Here is a 27641-nt window from a genome sequence, read left to right on the forward strand (position 1 = left end):
ATCGGATCATAGTAACGCGGTCCCAGGCCGTTGGCTTCCCTCCCGCCGCAGGGACAACTGGTGGCTGCCATGCCACTTCGCCACCTAACATGTGTGGCCTCCACGCGCCACCGGATTCTCCTTCCCATACTCGTTCGTCCTTAGCGTCCCCTACCTTGCTCCCTCTACTATCGCGCTTGATCTCCCTCCCCCCATGCTCTTCCCTCTCGTCCTTCCCCGGTCTCCAAACTCCTTCGCATGAAACAGTAAGTGCAGGCGCTGTCCTTCTCATCGCTATGTGTGGTTTCCTTTGCTAGGCATAGACAGCAATGGATCCTGCATCTGCATGCCATGATAGTAGTTCGTACTGCCGAGCGTGCTGTGTTGCAGGTAGCGTGTGTGATTTGTGTGCCAGTTTCTCGAGTGAGACTGTATTTGTGATAGGCCAGTGTTGTTTTTGGGGTCTGCGTTATGAATCACACACTATGTGTTCACTCCCAACAATGTTAAACTAGCGGCTCAAAAGAAAAATGTTAAACTAGAAATAATTTCTCATGGTGTCACAAAGCGTACAACTTCATTCCGTGTGTAGCTGTAATCCCGACAATACTATGCACGTCAGTTATTAGAATAAGAAACTACGGAGTATATACTACCTCCTTTCCATAAAGAGTGTCGCAGTTTTGAACTAACCCAGTTCAAAACTGTGACACTTATTTTGGATCGGAGGGAGTAGTATATAGTTGCTGACATCGACCACCTATATTATCCCCCATGTGCCACCTTTGATGCATTTATTAACTGTTTTTTTTTTACATTTTGTCTAGAAATGACCATCTGTACCTGTATTATGTAGACATAAGTTTGTGCACTGCAAAGTAGACTCTTCGTCTATGTGTATTCATTTGTTTTGACGTGAAACTAATGCCCGTCTTTGACATCAGGTACTGAAATATCAGTTTCACATTGGCTGAAAATCTGCTAAATGAAGGCATAGGGATTTTGTCGGGCCAAAGGTTCATAATCTATAGCACACATACAGATTCGACACATATGGCTAGCCAAATATCTGGTACCATAGCATCTAGTGGGGTGTGCTATAATGATAAACACAGAATGCCGTGTAAGCTGAAAGCACTACGCTGTGTAGCATCGGATTGTTTACCACAAGAGGTAGAGGTAAGGAAGTGGATGAACGGATATCATATCATCAGGTCCTTTCCAAACGATAGGCATTGGAAAACGAATGCAAAGTCCAATGGTTACCTACTCCAACAAGGTCCGAATGTTCGGTGCCATTCTTATGGTTCTCGTAGTGGCAGTGAAACTACAGAGTGCAATATTCCTGAAGATGGCAACAATCCTTACAGGTACACACACACATTCGCACACAAATGAATAATCTGTCAGAATCCATGTACCTTTGTTAGCATGAAAAATAAAGATAATATTGAATACTTTGTCTGTATTTTGTTTCGTTTACACTGAACTCATGCAATATATATGATCGTAAAGCTAACGCCTGCTATCATAATGCTTCGTCCTATTTTTTTGACTTGTAATATTAAACTCAGTCAGCTGAAGACTAAGAAACAATTTCAGTGTCAAAGAAGACTTCCTCTAGTTTTATATACTAGTTTTCATGATTTTAAGAAATGTCTAGTTTCTTCCAACATAAACTGAAGTTCTGTACCAGAATTCTAAAATCATATATGGTAAACTGCACATGGTCATTAAGCAGATATAGTTCGTCATTTTTAGTTCCATATTCTTAATCTTCTGTTGCAGGGATTTTGATGAGCATCGAAGAGGAATGTCACATTTTTCAGATAGTCAAGTTGCAGCTCAGGAAAAAACACTATATTCTACTCAAGGGCTGTCTAAAGCGTGCCAATTTGTCTATAATGATGCAAAGTTTGTGAATGAAAGAGCTCAGAGTGATATTCTTTTGCTTTCACGGTACTCTTGTTCCCTGTGCATCATTGATATTCCCTCATGTAATTGTTTTCGTTGGTAGAAATAATGTATTTATTTGTATTGCTATTCTGAATTTTGATATCTGAAATCCTTTTACTCTTAGTGGCATCACAAGGTTGAACAAACGTGCATCTAAGGATGTTGCTGTATTAGGGTTGGGGTTTCTCAAGCTTGATGGTACATGCTCTTTCACATAACAAGCTATAAGTTTTTCCTTCCATAAGATTTAATTCCTCATCTAAATGTAAGATTGCCTGAAAGCTCGTGCAAGGAAGGACACCCGAAAGATTGATAACAGTGTGAAGGAACAGGCAGCCCACCTAACCAATTTCGCTAGAGTATGTACTAGATCTGTTCGTATGGAATGTTTCATATGCCATCTATGTATTATATTGGTTTCATTATACTTCTAATATGTTAATTTGACCTCTGTACATAATCAGATATTGAAGGAGCGAGCTCATTCAGACTTGAAGAAAGCAGCAGATCAACATTGGAGTGATGGTGCTTTGGAGGTAGGTCTATACTGTTAGGAAATATGCAACTTGTATTTCCAGGAGGCCATAGGCCAGTATATATACATGTACAGGTGTGGAATATATACAGGAAACCCCTTATACAATAGCGTAAATACAAAAGGTTACATGGCTATATATATAATACTCTAACACCCCCCTCAAACTCATGGTGGATTAAAAACACTGAGTTTGGAGAGATAGAAGCCATGCTGCGCTCTAGTCTGGGCCTTCGTCAGAAAATCCGCCAACTGTAACTCGGAAGGCACATACTGAAGAGCAATAACCTGATCCTGCACACCAGTGCGCACATAGAAAGCATCAACACCAATATGCTTGGTGAGCTCATGCTTAACAGGATCGCGCGCAATGCTAATAGCACCTGTCCTGTCAGATAAGAGCAGAGTAGGTGTAGTAACAGAAACACCAAAATCCTGAAGTAACCACCATAACCAAGTCACCTCTGCCGTCAAAAGAGCCATAGCTCGTAACTCAGCCTCTGCACTCGAACGGGAAACTGCAGTCTGTTTCTTCGTCTTCCAGGCAATGAGAGAACCACCAAGAAAAACACAGTAAGCAGAAAGTGAACGGCGATCGGAGGGATCACTAGCCCACGTAGCATCCGAATAGGCCTGAAGCTGTAAAGAGCTGGAGCGAGGAAAGAATAGACGGTGAGAGATTGTGCCCCGAAGATATCGAAGAACACGAAGGAGGTGACTATAGTGAACCGAAGTGGGAGCGGAGACAAACTGACTCAGAATATGAACCGAATAAGAGATATCCGGACGAGTGACAGCTAGATAGACAAGACTCCCAACAAGATGACAATAACGAGTCGGGTCAGGCAAGGGGTCACCATCAGTATCACGGAGGTGAACATTGAGCTCCATGGGAATCTCAACAATGCGCTCATCGGTAAGAGCAGCACGAGCAAGAAGATCCTGTATATACTTTTCCTGGGATATAAAAAAGGCATCAGAGGTAGAAGAGACTTCAATCCCAAGAAAGTAGCGAAGAGGTTCAAGATCGGACATAAGAAACTGCTCACTAAGACGGGCCTTTACAAAGGCAATATACTCGGGATCGTAGCCAGTGATGACCATGTCATCAACATAGAGAAGAAGAAGAGTCCGACCACGAGAAGAAAGGTGGACAAACAATGCTGGATCATGAGCACTCGCTAAAAAACCAGCGGCAGTCACCACAGAGGCAAAACGCTCAAACCAGGCATGGGGGCTTGCTTAAGGCCATAGAGAGAGCGACGAAGACGACACACCATGCCATCAGGAACAGAATACCCAGGTGGTGGCTGCATGTATACCTCCTCACGCAGCTCACCATTAAGAAAGGCATTCTTAACATCAAGCTGAGATACAGACCAGTGGCGTGCAGAGGCCACGGCAAGAAGTGTACGAATAGTGGTCATATGGGCCACAGGAACAAAAGTCTCATCGTAATCACGAGCATGCTCCTGCTGAAAGCCACGAGCCACAAGACGAGCTTTGTAACGCTCAAGAGAACCATCGGAGCGAGTCTTCACCTTGTAGACCCACTTACAAGTGATGGGACGGACACCTAGAGGAAGAGAAACAAGATCCCATGTACCAGTGCGTTCAAGAGCAGCAATCTCTTCTGCCATCGCAAACTGCCATTCAGGATGAACAACAGCCTAACGATAAGAAGTCGGCTCAAGAACAGCAGCACCAGCGGTTGAAAAACCAAGGCGATCAACAGGCGGAAGCGGACGAGGACGCAAGCCATAGGTAGGTTGAGACGAGGAGGATGGCACATCAGCAGACGCATCCACATTATGTGAACAACGAGTGTAATACTGAGGAAAAGATGGAAGAGTACGAGGAGGAATAGCCGAGGTAGAATCAGGAGGTGGAGACGAAGAAATCACCGGGGATGAAGGTGCAGAATCCGGTGACATGCGAGGTGAGGAAACCGTGGGAGATGGTGGCGACAACTCGGCAAGAGGTGGAGAAGTAGAGTGAGCAAGACGGAGAGACAAGGGCTCAACTGGAGTGATAGGTGTGTCGGGAAAAGTGAGGAAAGAGATATCCTCCACTGAAAAAGTCGAGGAAGATGGACGCGGGTAGAAGGGACGAGACTCATCAAAAGTCACATCCCGAGAAATACGCATCCCACGACCAATAGGATCCCAACAACGATAGCCCTTATGCTCATCACTATAGCCTAAGAAAACACACTCAACAGACTGAGCGGTTAGTTTGGTGTGTTCGTGAGGGGCAATAAGAACATAGCAAACACAACCAAACAAGCGAAGCGTCGAATAAGCAGGAGAATGATCAAAGAGACGCTCGAAAGGAACACCACCCTGGAGAGCAGCGGACGGCTGAAGGTTGATGAGATAGGTGGAGGTGAAGATAACCTCAGCCCAAAATGAGGTGGAAGAGAAGCGGCGATCATCAACGCACGAGCCGTCTCAAGAAGGTGGCGATGCTTCCGCTCAGCCACGCCATTCTGAGCATGAGCACCAGGACAAGAGAACTGAGGAAGAGTGCCCTGCTCAGCAAGAACACCACGTAACATCTTGGAAATATACTCGCCAGCGGAGTCAGCACAGAACACACGAATAGGCGAAGAGAACTGAGTGTGAACCATGGCCGCAAAACGCTTATAGATGGAAAGAACCTCACTACGAGAAGTCATAAAATAAAGCCAAGTGTAACGAGAGAAATCATCTATGAAAATAATATAGTATCGATGGCCCCCTTTCGAAGCGAAGGGAGCCGGACCCCATACATCAGAATGGACCAAATCAAAAGGACGCTGAGACACCGACTCACTAGTAGGATAAGGTAACTGAATTTGTTTTCCTAGTCTACAACCCTGACACTCTAAAGAGACATCTCCTGAGACAGACCCCAGAAGACCTCGACGAACTAATGATGACAAGCGAGACCCACAAAGATGACCAAGTCGATGATGCCACTGCTGGAAGGAGCCGGTAGCTGAAGCGACAGAAGCGGATGGACTGGCGATAGTGGTGGCAGCGGAAGGAACATGAAGCCAGTCTAGCTCCCAAAGACCCTGAGAGTCACGGCGGCGAGGGCCAGCCCCAACCAAAGTGTGCGTTCGACGATCCTGAACAGAACAAGAGTCAACGTCAAGGATGACGTGACTACCAGAATCAGTAAGTTGACCAGCAGAAAAAAGATTCATGGTAAGTCGAGGAACATGAGCAACATCAGGAACAGAGTAAGAAGGTGTGGTAAGATTGCCTCGACTAGCAACAGAAAGAGGAGTACCATCGGCAGTGAGTACATGAACAGGAAAATCAAGCGATTTAAGAGAGGACAAATTTGAAGAATGAGAAGACATATGAAAATAAGCTCCGGAGTCCAGAACCCACGAGGATGTACCTAACTGTGTAGAGGGTGGTTGCTCAGTGCGGGAAGCATCAGTCACAGATCTGCAGTACCCGTCGAAGGGGAACCGGAAGCGGCAAGCAGACGCTTAAGTCGTACAATATCCTGCTCAGTCAAAGCGGTGGCTGAAGATGTCGAAGTAGAAGAAGTCCCTGAAGCTGATGATCGCGCCTTACGCAGGTGTTTCTTCTTCTAGAAGCATTGAGACTCAACATGACCATCCATATTACAGTAGCCGCATTGAGGACGAGACCCACCCTGGCCGCCCGTAGGAGTAGGCAAGAGCGGAGGAGCACTGGAGCGGGATGGAGCCGTTGCAGCAGGCGACATAACAGGAACTCGAGCAGCGAGCATAGAGGGAACCTCAAGTAGACCAGCACCACGTAGGCGAGTCTCCTCAGCACGAATATCAGAAAGTGCCTCCATGAGGGAGATACGACCACGAGCAAACAACTGAGCACGCCGGGGCTCAAACTCCTTACGGAGCCGAGATAAGAACTCGTATACACGATGAAACTCCAAATCAGCCCGCACAGCCTGGCAACACTGACAAGTACGGCAACCAACAGTGCGGAGAGAATCAAGCTGACGCCAAATAGCAGAACTCTGTGCATAGAAATCGTCAACACAGGAATCACCCTGCTGAAGAGCATGTTCCTGCCGGACCACAGACAGATATAAGGCATCACCAGAGGGCTGATAGCGCTAACGGAGACGGGTCCACATCTCAGATACGGTAGGGGCAAACTGAGGCAGAACACTAGCAGTGAGAACGGCTGCGGCACGGGCATCCTCATCAAGCCACTGAGTGTAAGCAGAGAGAGCCCCATGATAAGTCTGAAGAGCCTCCTCATAAGTCGAAACCTGCTCATCATAAGCACGGACGGCAGCGTCATCTGCAAGCTTAGCTGCATCCTTCACAGCTTGATCAGCATCGGCAGCAAGAACCGGTGGCGTCGGCGGAGTAGGGTCCACAGGTGGAACCGGTCACGGCGGACAATGGACCTCGCCAGAAAGAACGCCCCAGAGACGAATGCCACGCATATGAATGCGCATGAAGCCAACAAACTCGATGTAGTTAGTGCCATCAAAGATCACCGGACAGCGAGGAACTGTGACATAGCTTGACGGTGTAGACTTTTTTTTTGCGTCAACAATCCGCCAACAGCAGCTTTCGGTCGTGAGGCTTAGAGCCTGGGCGAACCAGGCATACGAGGACAGAGCCAGCAGCAGGAATCCAGCGGCTGGGTTGGTGGCGGGGCAATCTGCTGCCTCGAACGAAGACTGCGGTTGGTGGCGGGGCGATCTGGTGGCTCGAACAAAGACTGCGCGGGGGCGGGGGGATCGATCGGGAGACGCCCGTTCTGCGGGGCGAGAGCGATCGATCGGGAGAGGCCGACTGCGGGGCGACGACGACCAGATAGGGAGAGGCCCAAAGCCCAACTGCGGGACGGGGCGGAGCTAACGGTAGACGACGGCTCGACTCAATCTGATCGATCGGGAGGGGCAAGCGACCGGCGGCTGGATCGAAAGCAATCCAGAGAACCGGAGAGGATACCGGCAGCAGGAGCGGATCAATGGCACGAGTTCCGGTGTGCAAAAAAATGACCTAGCTCTAATACCATGTTAGGAAATATGCAACTTGTATTTCCAGGAGGCCATAGGCCAGTATATATACATGTACAGGTGTGGAATATATACAGGAGACCCTTATACAATAGGGTAAATACAGAAGGTTACATGGCTATATATATAATACTCTAACATATACAAATTCTTTCTTCACTCATTTTGTAGGAAGTAGTTAATAGATTTAAGTAACATACATTTCTCATTCATACTGTCGATAAAGCTGCACCCATATCTATGTCATTGTAGTACCCGTTTAAATTATTTAATAACCATGCTAATATGCTATCAGTATGTTACTGTTTAATACATGGTTTCATGCTGATCTAATACAACAGCTATTTGCAAACCCAGGCAGATCTGCGACGAGCTGACATGGTTGTTCGACGACGTGCCATGGAGGATGCTTTCATGGCTTTAAAGGTAGCTTAATTAAGTGTCCATATAGCTCTAATATCTTTAAATCCTGTGGGTTTCATCACACAGTGACGTTTAATATTAGAGTAGTAGGGTAAATCCATCAGTGCCCACTGGAACCTCCTTATACTTGCTAATTTTCCTCATTAATCATTATTAGATGTACTAATGACAATATATACTGAAAAATCACAATTAGCTAATGCAACATTGAATGAGATATCTAACATAGTTACAACATACAAGTTAAATAAAGTGTAATTGGCAACGGATTATTATTATTTTTTTCTTTTTGAAAAGGAGGACATCAGAATGATGCATGCAGCCATTTTATTTAACTGAAGATCCAAAACAAAGTCTTAAGTTGAGTAAAGGCTCACAGAAGGAGCATAAAACGGACAAAGATAACAAAAACTGCCACAACCGGCGAAAAATAGGCCCAGATGACTGAACACCTATCCTATTATTGGATCGCCATCCAAACCGGTTGTAGATAACCCGTGTTACCGTCTCGGTTGCACCCAATAGGCAAAAGCACCCTTGAATCTGCATGAGTAAGGACCACATACGGATCCATGCAGTGGCTCTATATATAACCTGCAAAAAGTTGATGAAAATTTTCCTATTAAAGATGATATCATTTCTGCAGTTCCATATAGCCCAAAGTAGTGCACATATCCCTATCCGAATATGTCCCGCAATATTTGATTCCACTCCGGTTAGCCACGTCCCAAATAACGTGTCGATACTAATTGGAGGGCTAACGTTGAATGCTATATGTATCGTGCGCCAAAGTAGTTTGGCTAGAGGACAATCGAGAAAGAGGTGTTTTATGGTTTCATTCTGGTCACACAAACAACATCATGAACTACCCACCCATCTTCGCTTGATCAAGTTCTCCTTGGTTAAAATCACTTCCTTGTGTACAAACCACATGAAGATTTTGATTCTTAACGGAACTTTAACCTTCCATATGCGAAGTGATCTCCTTATTGGCCCAGAGTTAATTAAGTCCAAGTACATAGATTTCACCGTGAACCTACCGTTCGTGGATAATTTCTAGTGGATGGTATCTGGTTGGTGAGAGAGTTGAACATCCATCAACCTACGCAATAGATGAAGTCAAGAGAGCCATCGTTCCCCCACTAAAGCCCTCCCGAACTGAATGTTTGGTGGAACCGACTGTAATACTGTAGCTGCGTAGGCCTCCTTACGTTGTACAATATTATATAGCGTGGGATAATGTAGGGCTAAAGGCATCCCCCCTAACCATGTGTCTTCCCGGAATCTAGTACCGTTGCCATTACCAACGTTAAACTTCACCCTCTGAATAAAGGTTTCTTTCGTCTTCATTAACCCCTTCCAGAAAGGCGAGTCATTAAGTCTTACAGTAACTTTGGCCAATGTCTTAGATTGTAGGTACTTACTGCGCAACATTTGTACCCATGTACCCTCGGTCTCAACAGACAACCTCTAAGTTGTCAACCCCTAATTCACCTGTTGGGAAACGTCGTATGGAAAACAAAAAAATTTCTACGCACACGCAAGATCTATCCATGGAGATGCATAGCAACGAGAGGGGAGAGTGTGTCTACGTACACTCGTAGACCGTAAGCGGAAGCTTTGACAACGCGGTTGATGTAGTCGAACTTCTTCGCGTTCCATCGATCGAGTACCAAACGTACGGCACATCCACGTTCAGCACACGTTTAGCTCGATGACGTCCTCCGCCTTCTTGATCCAGCAAGACGGCGAGGTAGTGGATGAGTTCCGGCAGCACGGCGGCGTGGTGATGGTGATGGTGAAAAGCTATCTCCGCAGAGATTCGCCTAAGCACTACGAAAATATAACCGGGAGTGTAAACGGTGGAGGGGGGCGCCGCACACGGCTAAGCAATTGTTCTAGTTGTGCTAGGCGCCCCCTTCCCACATATATATAGGTGGGGGGGAGAGGGGAGAAGCCAAGGGGCGCCCCAAGTAGGGTCGAATCCTACTTGGGGACTTCCCCAAGCCGCCCCCCTTCCATATATGAGTGCGGGAGGAAGGTAAGAGGAGGAGGCGCCCCCCCCCCCCTTTCCTTTCTCTCCCAAGGAGGGAAAGGCAGGAGGGGCCACCCCTCCCCTTTCCTTCCCCTAGGGCTGGCCAGCCATTTAGAGGGGCGCACCAGCCCCCTAGTGGGCTAGTCTGGCCCCTCCTTTGGCCCATTAAGCCCATACACTTACCGGGGGTGTCCGGAACCCCTTCCGGTGCGGTCACCAAATCATATAACTCATATAACACTATATCGTCAACGAACGTTAAGCGTGCAGACCCTACGGGTTCGAGAACTATGTAAACATGACCGAGACACCTCTCCGGTCAATAACAAATAGCGAAACCTGGATGCGCATATTGACTCCTACATATTCTACGAATATCTTTATCGGTCGAACCTTATGACAACATACGTAATTCCCTTTGTCCATCGGTATGTTACTTGCCCGAGATTCGATCGTCGATATCTTCATACCTAGTTCAATCTCGTTACCGACTAGTCTCTTTACTCGTTTCATAATACATCATCTTGTAACTAACTCATTAGTCACTTTGTTTGCAAGGCTTCTTATGATGTGTATTACCGAGAGGGCCCAGAGATACCTCTCCGACACTCGGAGTGACAAATCCTAATCTCGATCTATGCCAACTCAACAAACACCTTCGAAGATACCTGTAGAGCATCTTTATGATCACCCAGTTACGTTGTGACGTTTGATACCACACAAGGTATTCCTCCGGTATCCGGGAGTTGCATAATCTCATAGTCGAGTGAATATGTATTTGACATTAAGAAAGCAATAGCAATAAACTGAACGATCAATATGCTAAGCTAACGGATGGGTCTTGTCCATCACATTATTCTCCTAATGATGTGATCCCGTTATCAAAGGACTACTCATGTTTATGGTTAGTAAACCATAACCATCTTTGATCAACGAGCTAGTCTAGTAGAGACTCACTAGGGACATGGTATTTGTTTATGTATCCATACATGTATTTAAGTTTCTGGTCAATACAATTGTAGCATGAATAATAAACCTTTATCATGATTTAGGAAATATAATAATAACTATTTTATTATTGCCTCTAGGGCATATTTCCATCAGTCTCCCACTTGCACTAGAGTGAATAATCTAGTTCACATCGCCATGTGATTAACACCCATAGTTCACATCACCATGTGACCAACACCCAAAGAGTTTACTAGAGTCAATAATCTAGTTCACATCGCCATGTGATTAACACCCAAAGAGTACTAAGTTGTGATCTTGTTTTGCTTGTGAGAGAAGTTTAGTCAACGGGTCTGTCACATTCAGATCCGTATGTATTTTGCAAATTTTTATGTCTACAATGCTCTGCGTGGAGCTACTATAGCTAATTGCTCCCACTTTCAATATGTATCCAGATTGATACTCATAGTCATCCGAATCGGTGTCAAAGCTTGCATCGATGTAACTCTTTACGACGAACTCTTTATCACCTCCATAACCGAGAAAATATGTCCTTAGTTCTCTAAGGATAATTTTGACCGTTGTCCAGTGATCCCCTCCTGAATTACTTTGGTACCTCCCTGCCAAACTTATGGCAAGGCACACATCAGGTCTGGTACACAACATAGCATACATAATAGAACCTATGGCTGAGGCATAGGGAATGACTTTTATTTTCTCTCTATCTTCTGTAGTGGTCGGGCTTTGAGTCTGACTCAATTTCATCAAGTAGATATACCCATACCTATTCAAATCATCTGTGAAGGTCAGAAAATAACGATACCCTCCGCGTGCCTCAACACTCATCGGACCACATACATCGGTATGTATTATTTCCAATAAGTCATTAGCTCGCTCCATTGTTTCGGAGAACGGAGTTTTAGTCATCTTGCCCATGAGGCATGGTTCACAAGTATCAAATGATTCATAATCAAGTGATTCCAAAAGTCCGTCCGCATGGAGTTTCTTCATGCGCTTTACACCAATATGACCTAAACGACAATGCCACAAACATGTTGAACTATCATTATGAACTTTGCATCTTTGGCATCAATATTATGAATATGTGTATCACCACGATCGAGATTCAATAAACCATTCACATTGGGTGAATGACCACAGAAGGTTTTATTCATGTAAACAGAACAACAATTATTCTCTGACTTAATGAATAACCGTATTGCAATAAACATGATCTAATCATATTCATGCTCAATGCAAACACCAAATAATATTTATTTAGGTTCAACACTAATCCCGAAGATAGAGGGAGTGTGCGATGGTGATCGTATCAACCTTGGAATCACTTCCAACACTCATCGTTACCTCGCCCTTAACTAGTCTCCGTTCATTCTGCAACTCCTGTTTCGAGTTACTTAGCAACTGAACCAGTATCAAATACCCAGGGGCTACAATGAACACTAGTAAGGTACACATCAATAACATGTATATCATATATACCTTTGTTCACTTTGCCATCCTTCTTATCCGCCAAGTATTTGGTCCGCTTTCAGTGACTATTTCTTTTGCAGTAGAAGCACTCAGTTTCAGGCTTGGGTCTAGGTTTGGGCTTTCTTTCCCTTTTTCTTGAAACTAGTGGTCTTATTAACCATTAACACTTTATTATCTTTCTTGATTTCTACCTCCGCCGATTTTAGCTTCGCGAAGAGCTTGGAAATCATTTTAGTCATTCCTTGCATATTATTTGGTGATAGTGACTGGAGAACTCTGTCGATCACTATCTTATCTGGAAGATTAACTCCCACTTGATTCAAGCGATTATAGTACCTAGACATTCTGAGTACATGCTCACTGGCTGAGCTATTCTCCTCCATCTTGTAGGCAAAGTACTTGTTAGAGGTCTCATACCTCTCGACACGGGCATGAGTCTGAAACACCAATTTTCAGCTCTTGGAACATCTCATATGCTCTATGGCGTTCAAAACATTTTTGAAGTCCCGGTTCTAAGCCATAAAGCACGACGCACTAAACTATCAAGTAGTCATCATATCGAGCTTGCCAAACGTTCATAACGTCTGCATCTGCTCTTGCAACAGGTCTGTCACCTAGCGGTGCATCAAGGACATAATTCTTCTGTGCAGCAATGAGGATAATCCTCAGATCATGGACCCAGTCCGCATCATTGCTACTATCATCTTTCAACATAGTTTTCTCTAGGAACATATCAAAATAGGGGAGCTATATCGCGAGCTGTTGACTACAACATAGATATGCAAACACTATTAAGACTAAGTTCATGATACATTAAGTTGAATTAATCAAATTACTAATGAACTCCCACTTAAATAAACATCCCTCAAGTTATCTAAGTGATACATGATCCAAATCAACTGACCCATGTCCGATCATCACGTGAGATGGGGTAGTCATCAATGGTGAACATCTCTATGTTGATCATATCTTCTATATGACCACGTTAGACCTTTCGGTCTCCAGTGTTCCGAGACCATGTTTGTACATGCTAGGCTCGTCAAGTTTAACCCAAGTATTCTGCATGTGCAAAACTGTTTTACACCCGTTGTATGTGAACGTAGAGTCTATCACACCCGATCATCACGTGGTGCTTCGAAACGACGAACTTTGGCAACGGTGCATACTCGAGGAGAACACTTTTATCTTGAAATTTAGTGAAGGGATCATCTTATAATGCTACCGCCATTCTAAACAAAATAAGATGCATAAAGGATAAATATCACATGCAATCAAAATATGTGACATGATATGGCCATCATCAACTTGTGCTTTTGATCTCCATCTTCAAAGCATCGTCATGATCTCCATTGTCACCGGCTTGACACCTTGATCTCCATCGTAGTGTCGTTGCTCGAGGTCATCACGCCAACTATTGCTTCTACAACTATCGCTAACGCATAGTGATAAAGTAAAGCAATTACATGGCGCTTGCACTTCATACAATAGAGAGACAACCCTAAGGCTCCTGCCGGTTGTCGATACTACAAAACATGATCATCTCATACATCAACATATATCACATCATATCTTGACCATATCACATCACAACATGCCCTGCAAAAACAAGTTAGACGTCCTCTATTTTGTTGTTGCAAGTTTTACGTGGCTGCTATGGGCTTTTAGCAACACAATTCTTAACTACGCAAAAACCACAACGTTGATTTATCAAGTTTGCTGTTTTAACCTTCTTCAAGGACCGACCGTAGTCAAATTCGATTCAACTAAAGTAGGAGAAACAGACACCCGCCAGCCACCTTTTATGCAAAACTAGTTGCATGTCAGTCGGTGGAACCGGTCTCATCTGCGTGGACATGTAAGGTTGGTCCGGACTGCTTCATCCCACAATACCGCCGAATCAAAATAAGACGTTGGTGGTAAGCAGTATGACTATCACCGCCAATACTCTTTGTGTTATACTCGTGCATATCATCTATGCATAGACCTGGCTTGGATACCACTGTTGGGAAATGTTGCATGGAAAACAAAAAAAAAATCTACACACACACAAGATCTATCCATGGAGATGCATAGCAACGAGAGGGGAGAGTGTGTCTACGTACCCTCGTAGACCGTAAGCGGAAGCGTTTGACAAAGCGGTTGATGTAGTTGAACTTCTTCGCGTTCCAACCGATCGAGTACCGAACGTACGTCACCTCCGCGTTCAGCACACGTTCAGCTCGATGACGTCCTCCGCCTTCTTGATCCAGCAAGACGGCGAGGTAGTGGATGAGTTCCGGCAGCACGACGGCGTGGTGACGGTGATGGTGAAGCTATCTCCGCAGGGATTCGCCTAAGCACTACAAAAATATGACCGGAGGTGTAAACGGTGGAGGGAGCACCGCACACGGCTAAGCAATTGTTCTAGTTGTGCTAGGCGCCCCCTTCCCACATATATATAGGTGGGGGGGAGAGGGGAGAAGCCAAGGGGCGCCCCAAGTAGGGTCGAATCCTACTTGGGGACTTCCCCAAGCCGCCCCCCTTCCATATATGAGTGCGGGAGGAAGGTAAGAGAAGGAGGCCCCCCCCCCCTTCCTTTCTCTCCCGAGGAGGGAAAGGCAGGAGGGGCCACCCCTCCCCTTTCCTTCCCCTAGGGCTGGCCAGCCATGTAGAGGGGCGCACCAGCCCCCTAGTGGGCTGGTCTGTCCCCTCGTTTGGCCCACTAAGCCCATACACTTACCAGGGGTGTCCGGAACCCCTTCCGGTGACCCGATGACCAAGCGGTGCACTCCGAAACTCTTCCGGTGTCCGAATACCATTGTCCCATATATCAATCTTTATCTCTCGACCATTTCGAGACTCCTCGTCATGTCCGTGATCTCATCCGGGACTCTGAAAAACATTCGGTCACCAAATCATATAACTCATATAACACTATATCGTCAATGAACGTTAAGCGTGCGAACCTTACGTGTTCGAGAACTATGTAGATATGACCGAGACACCTCTCCGGTCAATAACCAATAGCGGAACCTGGATGCGCATATTGTCTCCTACATATTCTACAACGATTTTTATCGGTCGAACCTTATGACAACATACGTAATTCCCTTTGTCCATTGGTATGTTATTTGCCCGAGATTCGATCGTTGGTATCTTCATACCTAGTTCAATCTCGTTACCGGCAAGTCTCTTTACTCGTTCCATAATACATCACCGGAGATACCTGTAGAGCATCTTTATGATCACCCAGTTACGTTGTGAAGTTTGATAGCACAAAAGGTATTCCTCCGGTATCCGGGAGTTGCATAATCTCATAGTCGAAGGAATATGTATTTGACATTAAGAAAGCAATAGCAATAAACTGAATGATCAATATGCTAAGCTAACGGATGGGTCTTGTTCATCACATCATTCTCCTAATGATGTGATCCTATTATCAAATGACAACTCATGTCTATGGTTAGGAAACCTTAACCATCTTTGATCAACGAGCTAGTCTAGTAGTGGCTCACTAGGGACATGGTATTTGTTTATGTATCCACACATGTATTTAAGTTTCCGGTCAATACAATTCTAGCATGAATAACAAACCTTTATCGTGATTTAGGAAATATAATAATAACCATTTTATTATTGCCTCTAGGGAAAATTTCCATCACCACCTTGGTGTTTGGGTCCGCAAATTATATCCCATCTGGACAATCTGTATTTCGTTTTTACTTCATCACATTGCCAGAAAAAAAGAGATCGATAAAAATCTAATCTTTTTCGTACCCCAACCAGAACTTCAAAGAAAGATAAGAGTAACATCGCCATACTAGTTAGAACTGAATTTATCAACACTAGCCGGCCCCCATATGACATAAGCTTGCCCTTCCAGCAGCTTAGTTTTTTCTCAAATCGATCTTCAAGGCACTTTTCACTCCTTATTCGATAATTTCCGATGGTGAATTGGTATCCCTAGGTACGAGAATGGTAGGGAACCCATTTCACATCCGAACAGTTATCTATACGCATCTTGTTCTTCTTTGGCCCTCCCAAAACAGAAAAATTCACTCTTGTAATTAACTATCAGTCCAGACAATTGTTCAAATAGGCAAAGTACTACTTCATGTTTCTAGCCTTTGCGAGATTATGTTCCATGAATATAATAGTATCATCAGCGTACAGTAGTATGGATACTCCCACATCCACAAGATGCGGAACTAGTCCTCCTACTTGGCCATTCTCCTTGGCCCGACCGATAAGGACTGCCAATATATCTGCTACTATGCTGAACAGAATAGGAGACATCGGGTCTCCCTGTCGTAAGCCCTATGCGTCTGAAAATAATGACCTATGTCATCATTCACTTTAATTCCAACACTATCTTTTTGAATGAAGGTGTCGACCTGTTTCCTCCAGGCATTGTCAAACCCCTTCATGCGTAAGGCCTGCTGGAGGAAGGGCCATTTGACCTTATCGTACACTTTCTCGAAAATCCACTTTGAAGATAACCCCATCAAGTTTCTTTGAATGGATTTCGTGCAGATTTTTGTGTAAGACAACCACCCCTTCTAGGATGTGTCTCCCCGGCATGAATGCAGACTGTGTTGGGTGCACCACCGAATGGGCAATCTGCGCCAGCCTGTTCATGGCTACCTTAGTGAAAATTTTGAAACTCACATTGAGTAGGCAAATCGGCCTGAACTGCTCAATGCACACAGCCTCCTCCTTCTTTGGCAACAACGTTATTGTTCCAAAGTTTAGGTGAAAAAGTTGTAGGCTGCCGTTAAACAATTCATGGAACATAGGCATGAGGTCATCCTTGATGATATGCCAGCATCTATTATAAAACACTGCTGGAAAACCATCCGGACCAGGAGCCTTATTGTGTTTCATTTGTGTGACAGCCTCAAACACCTCTTTCGCAGTAAATGGAGCAGACCATATCTCATTCTTGTCTGTGCTAAGCTGGGGTACGTCCCCAACCGCGGACTCATTATATACTGAGCCTGCATTCAGGACAAAAATTTAGAATGAAATAACACTAAACCAATTATCTTCAGTTTTGCAAACACGTTGTATAATTTCTCAGCCTTTGCTTATGCAAGCTTGCAGCTTTTACTGAATCAATTAATATGGCATTCTAACACTATCTCACTGTTGAGGGAATAACTAAAGTTATACTGGGGGTCCCACCTAAGTCTTACATAGCAATCCACGTGGCCGGTCAACAAAAAACAAAAGCAGTCAACACAAGTCAGGGAGGTCAACGAAAGTCCAAGCGATCTACCATGGCTCCAGACAAGCTACCCTGGTAAAGGAAAGTCAAAGAAAGTCTTTATGGTCAACAAGTCAAAAGGAGAACACATAAAAGAACAAGTCAAAGATGAAGGCAAAAGACCAAAGAAGCCCAAAGCCCAAGCAAGAAAGCCTTCATATGGTTGACAAAATCTAACTTCCATGTGCTACAACTCCCCTCCTAGCCCAACTAGGAGCCCATGGACTCATGGACCAAAGATCACCTCGTTCTACCCTCCCACCTCTTTTTAAGCGTAGCATCGGTTATTGTCAAGGACCCATAGGCTATATAAGCCCCTCCATGGGCATGTAAATCATTCACTCTCACTTGAATAAACTCAAGAGGAGAGTCACTCTCCCACCTTCCTAGAGCCCGACTCGACCAGAGGACGGGAATCAGAGTCGGAGGGACTTGGTAAGGCTCGGACTATTGGGAGTCGTGGAACATCGAAAGCGGAAACACTAAATGTTATGTGTGTTGAGCACCGCTCTCGACGACTTCCTCATAAAACACAGGTCACGCTCCAATGACGCCATGAATGGTTGGCATTGGGCATCGGGGCAACCCAACCAATGCACGCAGTTTTGATCGCCAACCAATCAATCGGAGAGGTTGGTACAATGGGAATCTTTTCCTCTCCACATGACCATTTGACCTAGAACCGCCAATATGGTGCGAAGATTTTAGCCCCAGCGCCCAATTGCCGCAATACGGTTAAGGAGGCGCTTAGTGAACCATGCCTCCATGCAAAATCTGAGCCTTGCAAGCTGCGGGCATTCACTCCTAGCCCTGGAAGCGACCTATTTGGCGGCATTCGGCATTCGGGATTCCTCTCTCTCTCTCTCTCTCTCCTCTCTCTCTCTCTCTCTCACCTAGCCCTGGAAGTGGCCTATTTCGGTCTCCCAGGCGGCATTCGGGATTCGGGATTCCAACTGCATGCCTAGATGTGACAGAGTAACGTTGGGTCTCTCTCTCGCTCTATCTCTCTGTCTCTCTTCCTCTCTCCCTCTCTCTCTCTCCCTCTCTCTTGTAGGAATTTCAACAAGTCCGGGGTGACCTTCCAGCAGGAAGATCATGCTGAACTTGGGGGCTATTGACAAGGATATGACACCCGAACACTGCCGGCCAGGCAAGGGACTAGCACATCATCTTCGAGTGGGTTGTGTCAACCACTCGGGCCCAAGAGCCAACTGGATGCCGCACCAACTTGAGATGCAAGGCAATGTGAGATCCACATACGCATGACATGGTCCGGCCCGGCCTGGCGGCACGAGCCCACCTTTAGTCTAACCCGAGCCATGTAACCCCAGCTTGACCAGGTATATAAGGAAAGCTAGGGCCTTCTAGGGAGAGATCCAAGACACACTAGCCCGTGACCATGAATTTGTAATCCGAGAAACATCTCTCTCCAACGATCTTCTCGATCGGTGACGAGCACTCGAGCAATACAACCACCACAGGCAGGAGTAGGGTGTTACCTCTCCAAGGAGGGCCTGAACCTGGGTACATCGCTTGTCTGGTGTGCTACCATCTCTATCTGCCACTCTCAGAGCACATCGACAAGTAGCTAGCCAAGAGATTCGCTGTTTATACTTTGCTACTTGGATAATAGTATATGTGATGCCTAGTGACACCTAGTCCATTTATTCCTATTATATACATGATCACAACTTACTAATATCTATGATAAATGAACAAGGCATTTATTGGGCAAAACAATCACTTATAGTTTAGATCCGGATTATACGAACTAATTTAGTCAATTATCCTTACTTGCCATATCATGCAGCTATTACATCAATGGCATCCTGTTTATTGATCCTTATACTTGCATGTAATATTATAATATTTAATACAGTTTGTCCGGGATATTCATGACATGATGGCAACCAAACTACAATATCAGTAAGTTTTTCTTATGAATTGTAGATGCAAGTTCTGTAAAGCAAAATAATGTTTAAGGAGTAACTTATCCCTATTGCATATTCACTATGGATTAGTCTTATTTAAACTATATGTTTACTCGCAAACTTCCAATGGATGGTTCATTTCCCTTGCAAATTTGACAAGGTTCATCACACTGGAGAAAAATGGGAAGATTCTTAAGTTGTTCCCTCGTGAAGTTTCTACTGATCAAATTGCTGCCATAGAGGTTGTATGTTCAGTAACTTGTTACTTGTAGCAGCATGGTCGTTGCTTTGCTAACATTTCCTTAATTTTTTTGTTCACAGGATGCATATCTTAATATGGCATCTGCCTTATCTGAGGCTGATGGTATCGACTACACCAATCCTGAGGAGGTGAACCATGTTTAAACTCATATGTAAAACATGAACTTTGCTATATTCATGTTCCAATAATCTTTTTTCTGTTTATGAAGCTTGAATTATTAGTAGCGGCTCTTATTGACCTGGATGCTATGGATGGGAAAAAGAGTGTTTCCTTGATAGTTGAATGTTCAAGCTCTCCAGATGTTAATACCAGGTGCATAGCAGCATTTTGTGACTTTATTTTACTGCATTTTCCTTTCTTTAATCTAATCTGTAACCAGGTGCTATTTGTAGTTTACGTTCATCTTCTCATAATCAGTTATAACTTTTAGACTAATAAGCTATTGCAGAATCTCATTGAAACACAAATTTGTCCGTGCATCAAAACATACAATTTCATTTTGGTCACATCACTAAAGACTACCACACATGGGTGCCCTACTTACTCTATACCAGAACGCCCGCCGAAACTAGTTCTGGAGCTGCTTTTACGGTTACTGTGCAAGTCGTTAGGGTGGCCCGATCTTCATGAAATGGAGGCGGATTTAGGAAGAACATGAGGGAAAATGGGAGGAATCACAAGAAGTACTAGTACTAGTTGATCAGGTAGTACTAAATCTCCGTGGAACGAGCGGACAAACTGAGCTTGATCTCCTCGTAACTTGAAACCGTGGTGGATGGTGACTTGATTCACGCGTGGGACAGCAGCAACTGCGGCTCGGCGGTTCGCATGCGACTTGACAGTGGCGCACCAAAAAACAATCTGCCTTTGATCCGGTAAATGAGACTAGGCTGGATTTCTGCAGCGGTGCGAAGCGAATCTTCCAGTCGGTCTCGGCGACTTGCAGCTGGCGGCGGCGCACACGACGAAACCCTAATTCTCTTGTCTCAATCTCGTATCTAAACCTTGCTTTGTATACCACTTGTTAGATAAAACGGGAATAAACGAGACACGAGAGCACATGGATTTTTACGTGGAAACCCTTGCGGGAGAAAACCACGGACGCATGAAGGCGCAATCACTATGATGGAGGAGTACTACAAGCACGAGATGACAGACCGTCTTTAGGTGCGACTATACATGGGGTATATATGAGGGCAATACATGAGAGTCCTTGGAGGACAAGTAAGAGAGTTGTACTCGTATGGGTCGGTACGACCGCAAAGGCCCATACTATTTGTACTACGTCTAGTCCAATACGGTAGAATTTGGGTCATAATTTAACAGTGTGCTCTACCTTGAAGTGCCGGTGTCACTATGCCACTAGACCTTGTCTGGTTGAGGACGACACTTGTACTCGAAACACAAGTTGGAGCAAAGTTCTTCACTTGCCAAGCTGTGGCAACTACCACCATCAATGATCACTTTGGTTGTTCTTCCATTGATGCCGGCCTTGGTATTTTTTTTGAAAAGGAGGTCATCCCCCGGCCTCTGCATCGAAAAGATGCATGCGGCCACTTTATTAGATCAAGTTCAACAAAGTAAATAGTCTGGTATGCAAAGTACAGCTCACAGAAGGAGCGAAACAAAAATAAGCAACTCAAAGCCATAACCGGCTGGACGGAAGGGCATTAAGGACCTATCCTATTATGCGACCGCCATCCAAACCGGTTGAAGATAGCCCGTGCTACCATCTCCCACCGGTTGCACCCAGTAGCCAAATGCTCCCTGGATCCCGTAGGAGTGAGTAGCGACCACGTATGGATCCATGCTGTAGCCCTGAAGATAACCTTCAAGAAGTTAATCATATGAAGTCTGTTAAAAATCATATCGTTCCTGCAGTTCCATATAGCCCAAAGAAGTGCGCATATTCCAATCCGAATACTAGACGCAATCTCAGGGTTCACTCCATTTAGCCACGTCCCAAACAACGCGTCAATACTAGCTGGAGGAAAAATATTAAAAACGATATGAACGGACCGCCAAAGTAACTTCGCGAGAGGGCAATCAAGAAATAAGTGTTGAATTGTTTCATCATGAACACAAAAGCAACATCGTGAACTGCCTACCCATCATCGCTTTAGTAAGTTATCTTTGGTAAGGATCACTTGCTTGTGCACAAACCACATGAAAATTTTAATTCGCAAGGGAACCTTGACTTTCCAAATGTGTATCGATCTTGGGATTGGGCCAGAATTAATGAGGTCTAAGTACATTGATTTGACCGTGAACACTCCATTACCCGTTAGCTTCTAGCTCAAGGTGTCTCCCTGATCTGAGAGTTGAACGTCCATCAACCTTCTCACTAAGTGTAACCAGGAATTCCATCGTTCTCCTACTAGAGACCTCCTGAATTGGATATTCAAAGGTACCGTCTGCAAAACCGTTGCTATGTAATCCTCCTTACATTGAGCAGTATGATACAGGGAAGGATACTGGAGAGCTAGCGGCGTGTTACCTAACCAAGTATCCTCCCAAAACCTTGTTGTTGTACCATCCCTAACAATGAACTTCACCCTATGGAAGAAGGTTTCTTTCACTCTCATGAGCCCCTTCCAGAATGGGGAATCATTAGGTCTTACGGTAACCTGAGCAAGGGTTTTAGAGTGCAAGTATTTATTTCTCAGGATTTGTGCCCACATACCCTTCGATTCCTGTGATAGTCTATATAACCACTTGCTCAACACGCATTTATTTTTAATCTCGAGGTTCTCTATCCCAAGACCCCCTGGTCCTTTGGTCGACAAATAATATCCCATCTTGCCAGGCGATACTTTGTCTTAACCTCGTCTGACTGCCAGAAAAAAAGAGATCGATAGAAGTCTAATCTCTTTCGTACCCCTTTAGGCACCTCAAAGAAAGACAAAAGGAACATTGGCATACTCGTGAGTACCGAATTTATCAATACTAGCCGTCCTCCATATGACATAAGCTTACCCTTCCAGCAGCTTAGTTTCTTCTCGAATCGATCCTCGATACATTTCCACTCCTTATTAGTTAACTTCCTATGATGTATAGGAATGCCTAGATAGTTGAACGGTAATGACCCCAGTTCACAACCGAACAATTGCCTATAGTTGTCTTGTTCATCTTTGGCCCTACCAAAGCAGAACAATTCACTCTTGTGGAAGTTTATCTTTAGACCAGACAGTTGTCCAAACAGACACAACACTAGTTTCATATGCCTCGCGTTAGCAAGATCATGCTCCATGAAGATAATAGTGTCATCCGCATATTGTAGGATAGAGATGCCCCCTCCACCAGATGGGGAACTAGACCACCTACCAAGCCTTTCTCCTTGGCCCGACCTATGAGAACTGTCAACATGTCTGCCACAATGTTAAACAGAATTGGAGACATCGGATCTCCTTGTCTTAGGCCTTTATGCGTTTGAAAATAATGACCAATGTCATCATTCACCTTTATCCCAACACTACCTTTCTGGACAAAAGAATCCACCTGATCCCTCCATGCCCCATTAAAGCCATTCACGCGCATGGCTTGCTGTAAAAATGGCCATTTAACCTTGTCATATGCCTTCTCAAAATCTACTTTGAAGATCACACCATCGAGTTTCTTCGAATGGATTTCATGTAAAGTTTCGTGTAAGACAACAACCCCTTCTAGGATGTGTCTTCCAGGCATAAAGGTTGTCTGACTTGGTTGCACTACCGAATGGGCAATCCGCGTCAATCTATTGGTGGCCACTTTCGTAAATATCCTGAAACTTACATTCAAGAGACATATGGGCCTGAATTGCTCGATGCGAATTGCTTCCTCTTTCTTTGGCAGCAACATTATCGTGCCAAAATTTAGATGGAAGAGCTGCAGATGCCCATTAAAGAAGTCATGAAACATAGGCATAAGATCATCTATCACAATATGCCAGCATTTCTTATAGAATTCTGCCGGGAACCCATCTGGTCCTTGAGCTTTATTCGGTTTCATTTGAGCGATCGCCTCAAAAACCTCCTTCTCAGTAAAAGGTGCAGACAAAATCTCATGCTCATCTGACCTCAACTGAGGAATACCCTCGACTACATGCTCATCTAGGTCCACCGCGTTGTCCACCGGAGACCCAAAAAGTTGCTTCTAATAGTTGGATATATATAACTTGAGATTCTCATGACCCACCAACTATTACATCTTGGTATGGAAGACGTGACATCGTTGATCATTATCATCTTCTTGTTCAAGAATTAAGATCTTGGAGACAAGGAGAGCTGGACTCGAATCATTCTCACAAAAGACATGAACATCTTTGGCTTTGTTTACTTGTTGATGTTGAGCAACACGTTGCAAAGCTTCCAATTGTCCTTCACTCATAGATTCGTATTCTTCATCTTCATTGATCACCATAATGTGCTTGGTGGGCACACATAGTACTTCTACCCACGGCCTTTGCATGTGAAGCACTCAATTTGGCTTGTTTTGTCAGTAGAGTCCCTTGGAGCACTTGCACTTGTGTAGTTCCAGGCTTGGAAGAACTTGTAGGAGGGCGACTTGAAGAAGTCGTCAGTGCTTTGCAGCTTGAAGGAGCACCAATAGAGGGTGTAGCTCGAGTATAAGGCGCCATGGTTGGTTTTGCCTGAGAGTTTATGTCATCTTGGACTTGACATTCCTCCTTTGTTGCTTGGTGTACCAACTCATGCAAGTTGTTGTAGGGTTGAAAGCCCGCAATTTTCTTGATGAGGTGATTAGGGTGCCATTGTTTGCTCATCAAACTCCTTGACATTAGTGTGGATCATTGCTATTTCCATCTCCTTGTAGTACTCTTCGATGGTCTTGGTCCCTTGCTTGAGAACTTGGAGCTTCTTGAAGAGGTCGCATCTATAGTGTGTGAGCACAAATCTTGCTCTCATGACTTGCTTCTTCGCATCCCAAGTGGCAATGAGGGCTTCTCCTTTCTCTTGTCGAAGTTATTGTACTTGTCCCACCATATGAGTGCATTCTCGTCGAACTCGAGGGAGGCCATGGCAATCGCCTTCGGCTTGTTGAAGTCGTGGACTCGAAGATCTTGTCCACCTTGAGGGCCCATGATATGTATTCCTCGGGGTCAATGCCGCCGGATAACTTAGTCATTGTGAACTTGAGCTTGCCAAGACTTTCCTCTGCTTTATGATGGTTGCGAGGTTAACATTGTTCTTGTTATGGAGACGTGGTTTTTCTTCATGCTCTTCATTGTGCAGTTGGCCATCAATGCAAAGTGCATTGCCCATGCGTCGCATCTTGTGTCGTTGCTCAAGGCAAGCTTCTCCCTCTTGTCCACTTCTCTTGCTTGATGGGTGTGCTCTTCATATTCATGTTTTTTAGCACGAAGAGCTTGATGCGCTTGATTTTCTTGATTGGCTTGACGAGCTTCTTCTCGGTGGTGCTCATTGCTCTCTTCATCCTGTAGGTGACACTCTTCTTGTTGATGGCGCCTTTATTCTTCGTGACGCATTTGGCATTCACGGTTTTTATTCACACGTTGCTCTTGAGTTTCACAGTGTCCTCGTTCACGTTCTAGGATTCGGTCTTGTGGTCTGTTGCCGCGAGGAGGGTTTGGAGCGCGGGAGGGCTCGGGGTCTTCCTGGTCATGGTGAGACCGGTTTGAACTTGAGCCGGATGGTAGCTAGGAGTGAGCCTTTTCTTTGTATGGATCTACAAATAGCAATTAAAATGAATAAGTAGATTGCTGGAATTACTGCAGGAAAGGACAGAGTTTACTAGTTGACTCACAAATTCAAATTCATCCCAATTCCTCTCACAATTGGATAATGAAGAACAAAGATTAACAATATGATTTGCGAACCTTTGTTGCTCAGTGGCCCGACCACTGAGCTGTGTTGTGTTCTATACTATTTTGGTGTTATATGTTGAAATAGTGTCAATTATTTTCTTTTGCTCCTTGTAGGAAAGCTTTGGCTAATGCATTGGCTGCAGCTCCATCCATGTGGACCCTAGGGAATGCTGGGATGGGCGCATTACAGGTTAGCATAAATCCCTCATCTGTTATCAAAAGGTGAACCATATAACTGTTGGGTTCTTCATGTCTGAATTTCTTATACGTGGCTTGAACCACTGAGATCCCCAATCAATCTGTGCTCTGTTACTCTGTCAGATTGTAAATAGGTGATGTTCCGGACATTTGACATGACATGCAATTTTGAGTAAATTTACATTTTTTTCCAAAGAAAACGCAAAACATGCATCTCGACGCATTTGATGGAAACACTAGAGTTATAACTTTACAAGTCTATATGACTAGACCAAAACAACAGCTACCCAAATTAATGTGGGCATGTGAATCAGAGGCTACTCTAATACTCCCTCCAGCCCATATTACTTGTCGCTGGTTTAGTACAGTAATATGGATCCAAGGGACTAGAATATTTATGCCCCCGTCGCAACCCATAGGCAATTATCTAGTTCTCTTTTAAGATGTCATCTATTCTTACGCTTCTCCACCATGAAAACTTCAAGCCATTGGATCTATTTGTACGCTTTTCCACCATCAAAGCCCCATCCCTTTCAAAGAGAAGCCCTGTCTATATAATTCTCACTTATCATTACATGAGCTGTAGTTATTGGTTTTACTTTGGAAAGTTAAGTTGTTTCAGTGTTTTCCTTTAAATATCGAAAATGATAAGTACCTAACGTCAGGTACGAGCGCATGGAAAATCGAACGTTTTTTATGGCAATTCTAGTGATGCAAGGATGGCAATTTAGTTGACACACAATTTTCTGTCAAAAAATAAACTGAAGCACGAAGTTGGCATGCCAACTAAAGTTGCCATCTTCGTGTCACTAAACTTGCCACCGAAAACGTTTGATTTGCCATGTGCTCGTACCTGACGTTCAGTGTTATCAGATTCCATAAGTATTGGTCAACCCTTCTTTTAACTGCAGAGATTGGCTCAAGATTCCAATCCCGCTGTAGCTAGCTCTGCAGCAAGAGCCATTGGCGAACTCAGAAAGCAGTGGGAGCTTGAAGAGGGTGACAGTCTGAGGTTTGTCATGAACCAAAACTTGATTTCCGAAGAGACTGACAGCGACAGTTGAGTAGCAGATGATATCACCACGTGAGGTGTAAATCAGATGAATGGCTCAACACGTACATACTGTAATAGGAACCGAAAAATGTGTAACTGAGTCGACTGCATTTCTCTGTGTTACGTCGCAGCATAAAATGTGCTGCTTGTTGACTACCTCACGAGAAGGCATGTCAAGGTACCTGGTAAGTGCTAAACAAATGTGAAGTGGTGTAATGAGAACTCATTTCCTCCGACCCAATTATTATATACTCCCTCTGTCCCATAATATAAAACGCTCTTATATTATGTGACGAAGGGAGTAGATGAATTTGGCCAGAGGTCTTGCAAAGTCATCCTTTTTATTTAGGTTTGCAATTTCTTTTGAGAGAAAAAATAGGACTCTGCTGCATTTTTTATTGATTTTCAAATAAATGGTACAAACTATATTTACAAAACCAAAGAAGTGCGAGAATCCGGAGATGGGCACTGGTGGCTCACCGGAGTATACGGACCGCAAGAGGATGACACAAAGATGGAATTCCTTGCTGATCTTCATGATGTGCGAGAATCCCGTGTTGGCCCGTGGTTACTGGGTGGCGACTTTAACATGATCACTTCGGCCGCTGACAAGAACAACTCCAACCTAAACCATCATGTCATGAGTCAATTCGGGCGCTTCATCGCCGACGAGGAACTACGTGACCTCTACATGCATGGCCGCCGATATACATGGTCTAGCGAGCACGACAACCCAACTCT

At 44.5% G+C, this 27641-nt stretch overlaps 1 protein-coding gene across 8 annotated transcripts; it reads left to right on the plus strand.

The window, feature by feature from the left end:
• Positions 1–2: 2 nt before the first annotated feature.
• LOC123144441 (senescence-associated protein OSA15, chloroplastic) lies at positions 3–27126 on the plus strand. 8 transcript variants are annotated; one of them, XM_044563577.1, is made up of 15 exons: positions 3–245; positions 924–1349; positions 1768–1938; positions 2060–2133; positions 2206–2294; positions 2400–2471; positions 7850–7918; positions 19514–19560; positions 19726–19807; positions 19887–19955; positions 20036–20139; positions 25180–25260; positions 25376–25447; positions 25763–25838; positions 26758–27126. In XM_044563577.1, the coding sequence occupies exons 2-15, from the start codon at positions 1033–1035 to the stop codon at positions 26908–26910; spliced, it is 1476 nt and encodes a 491-aa protein (XP_044419512.1). In that variant the 5' UTR covers positions 3–245; positions 924–1032; the 3' UTR covers positions 26911–27126. The 8 variants fall into 8 exon arrangements, with proteins under 8 accessions (XP_044419512.1, XP_044419516.1, XP_044419519.1 ...); XM_044563581.1 differs by having other exon boundaries at positions 99–245; positions 25356–25447; XM_044563578.1 differs by having other exon boundaries at positions 109–245; positions 2218–2294.
• The last annotated feature ends 515 nt before the right edge of the window (positions 27127–27641 follow it).

This window comes from Triticum aestivum, chromosome 6D, assembly GCF_018294505.1.
Source record: "Triticum aestivum cultivar Chinese Spring chromosome 6D, IWGSC CS RefSeq v2.1, whole genome shotgun sequence".
Lineage (NCBI taxonomy): Eukaryota > Viridiplantae > Streptophyta > Magnoliopsida > Poales > Poaceae > Triticum > Triticum aestivum.

Excerpts from the sequence above, each read along its gene's own strand:
- LOC123144441 (XM_044563577.1), top strand. The coding sequence starts at position 1,033 with ATGGCTAGCCAAATATCTGGTACCATAGCATCTAGTGGGGTGTGCTAT. Across the intron at positions 19,808-19,886 it reads ATCAAATTGCTGCCATAGAG|GATGCATATCTTAATATGGC; the intron begins GTTGTATGTTCA and ends TTTTGTTCACAG. Across the intron at positions 25,448-25,762 it reads TCGGGGTCTTCCTGGTCATG|GAAAGCTTTGGCTAATGCAT; the intron begins GTGAGACCGGTT and ends TGCTCCTTGTAG.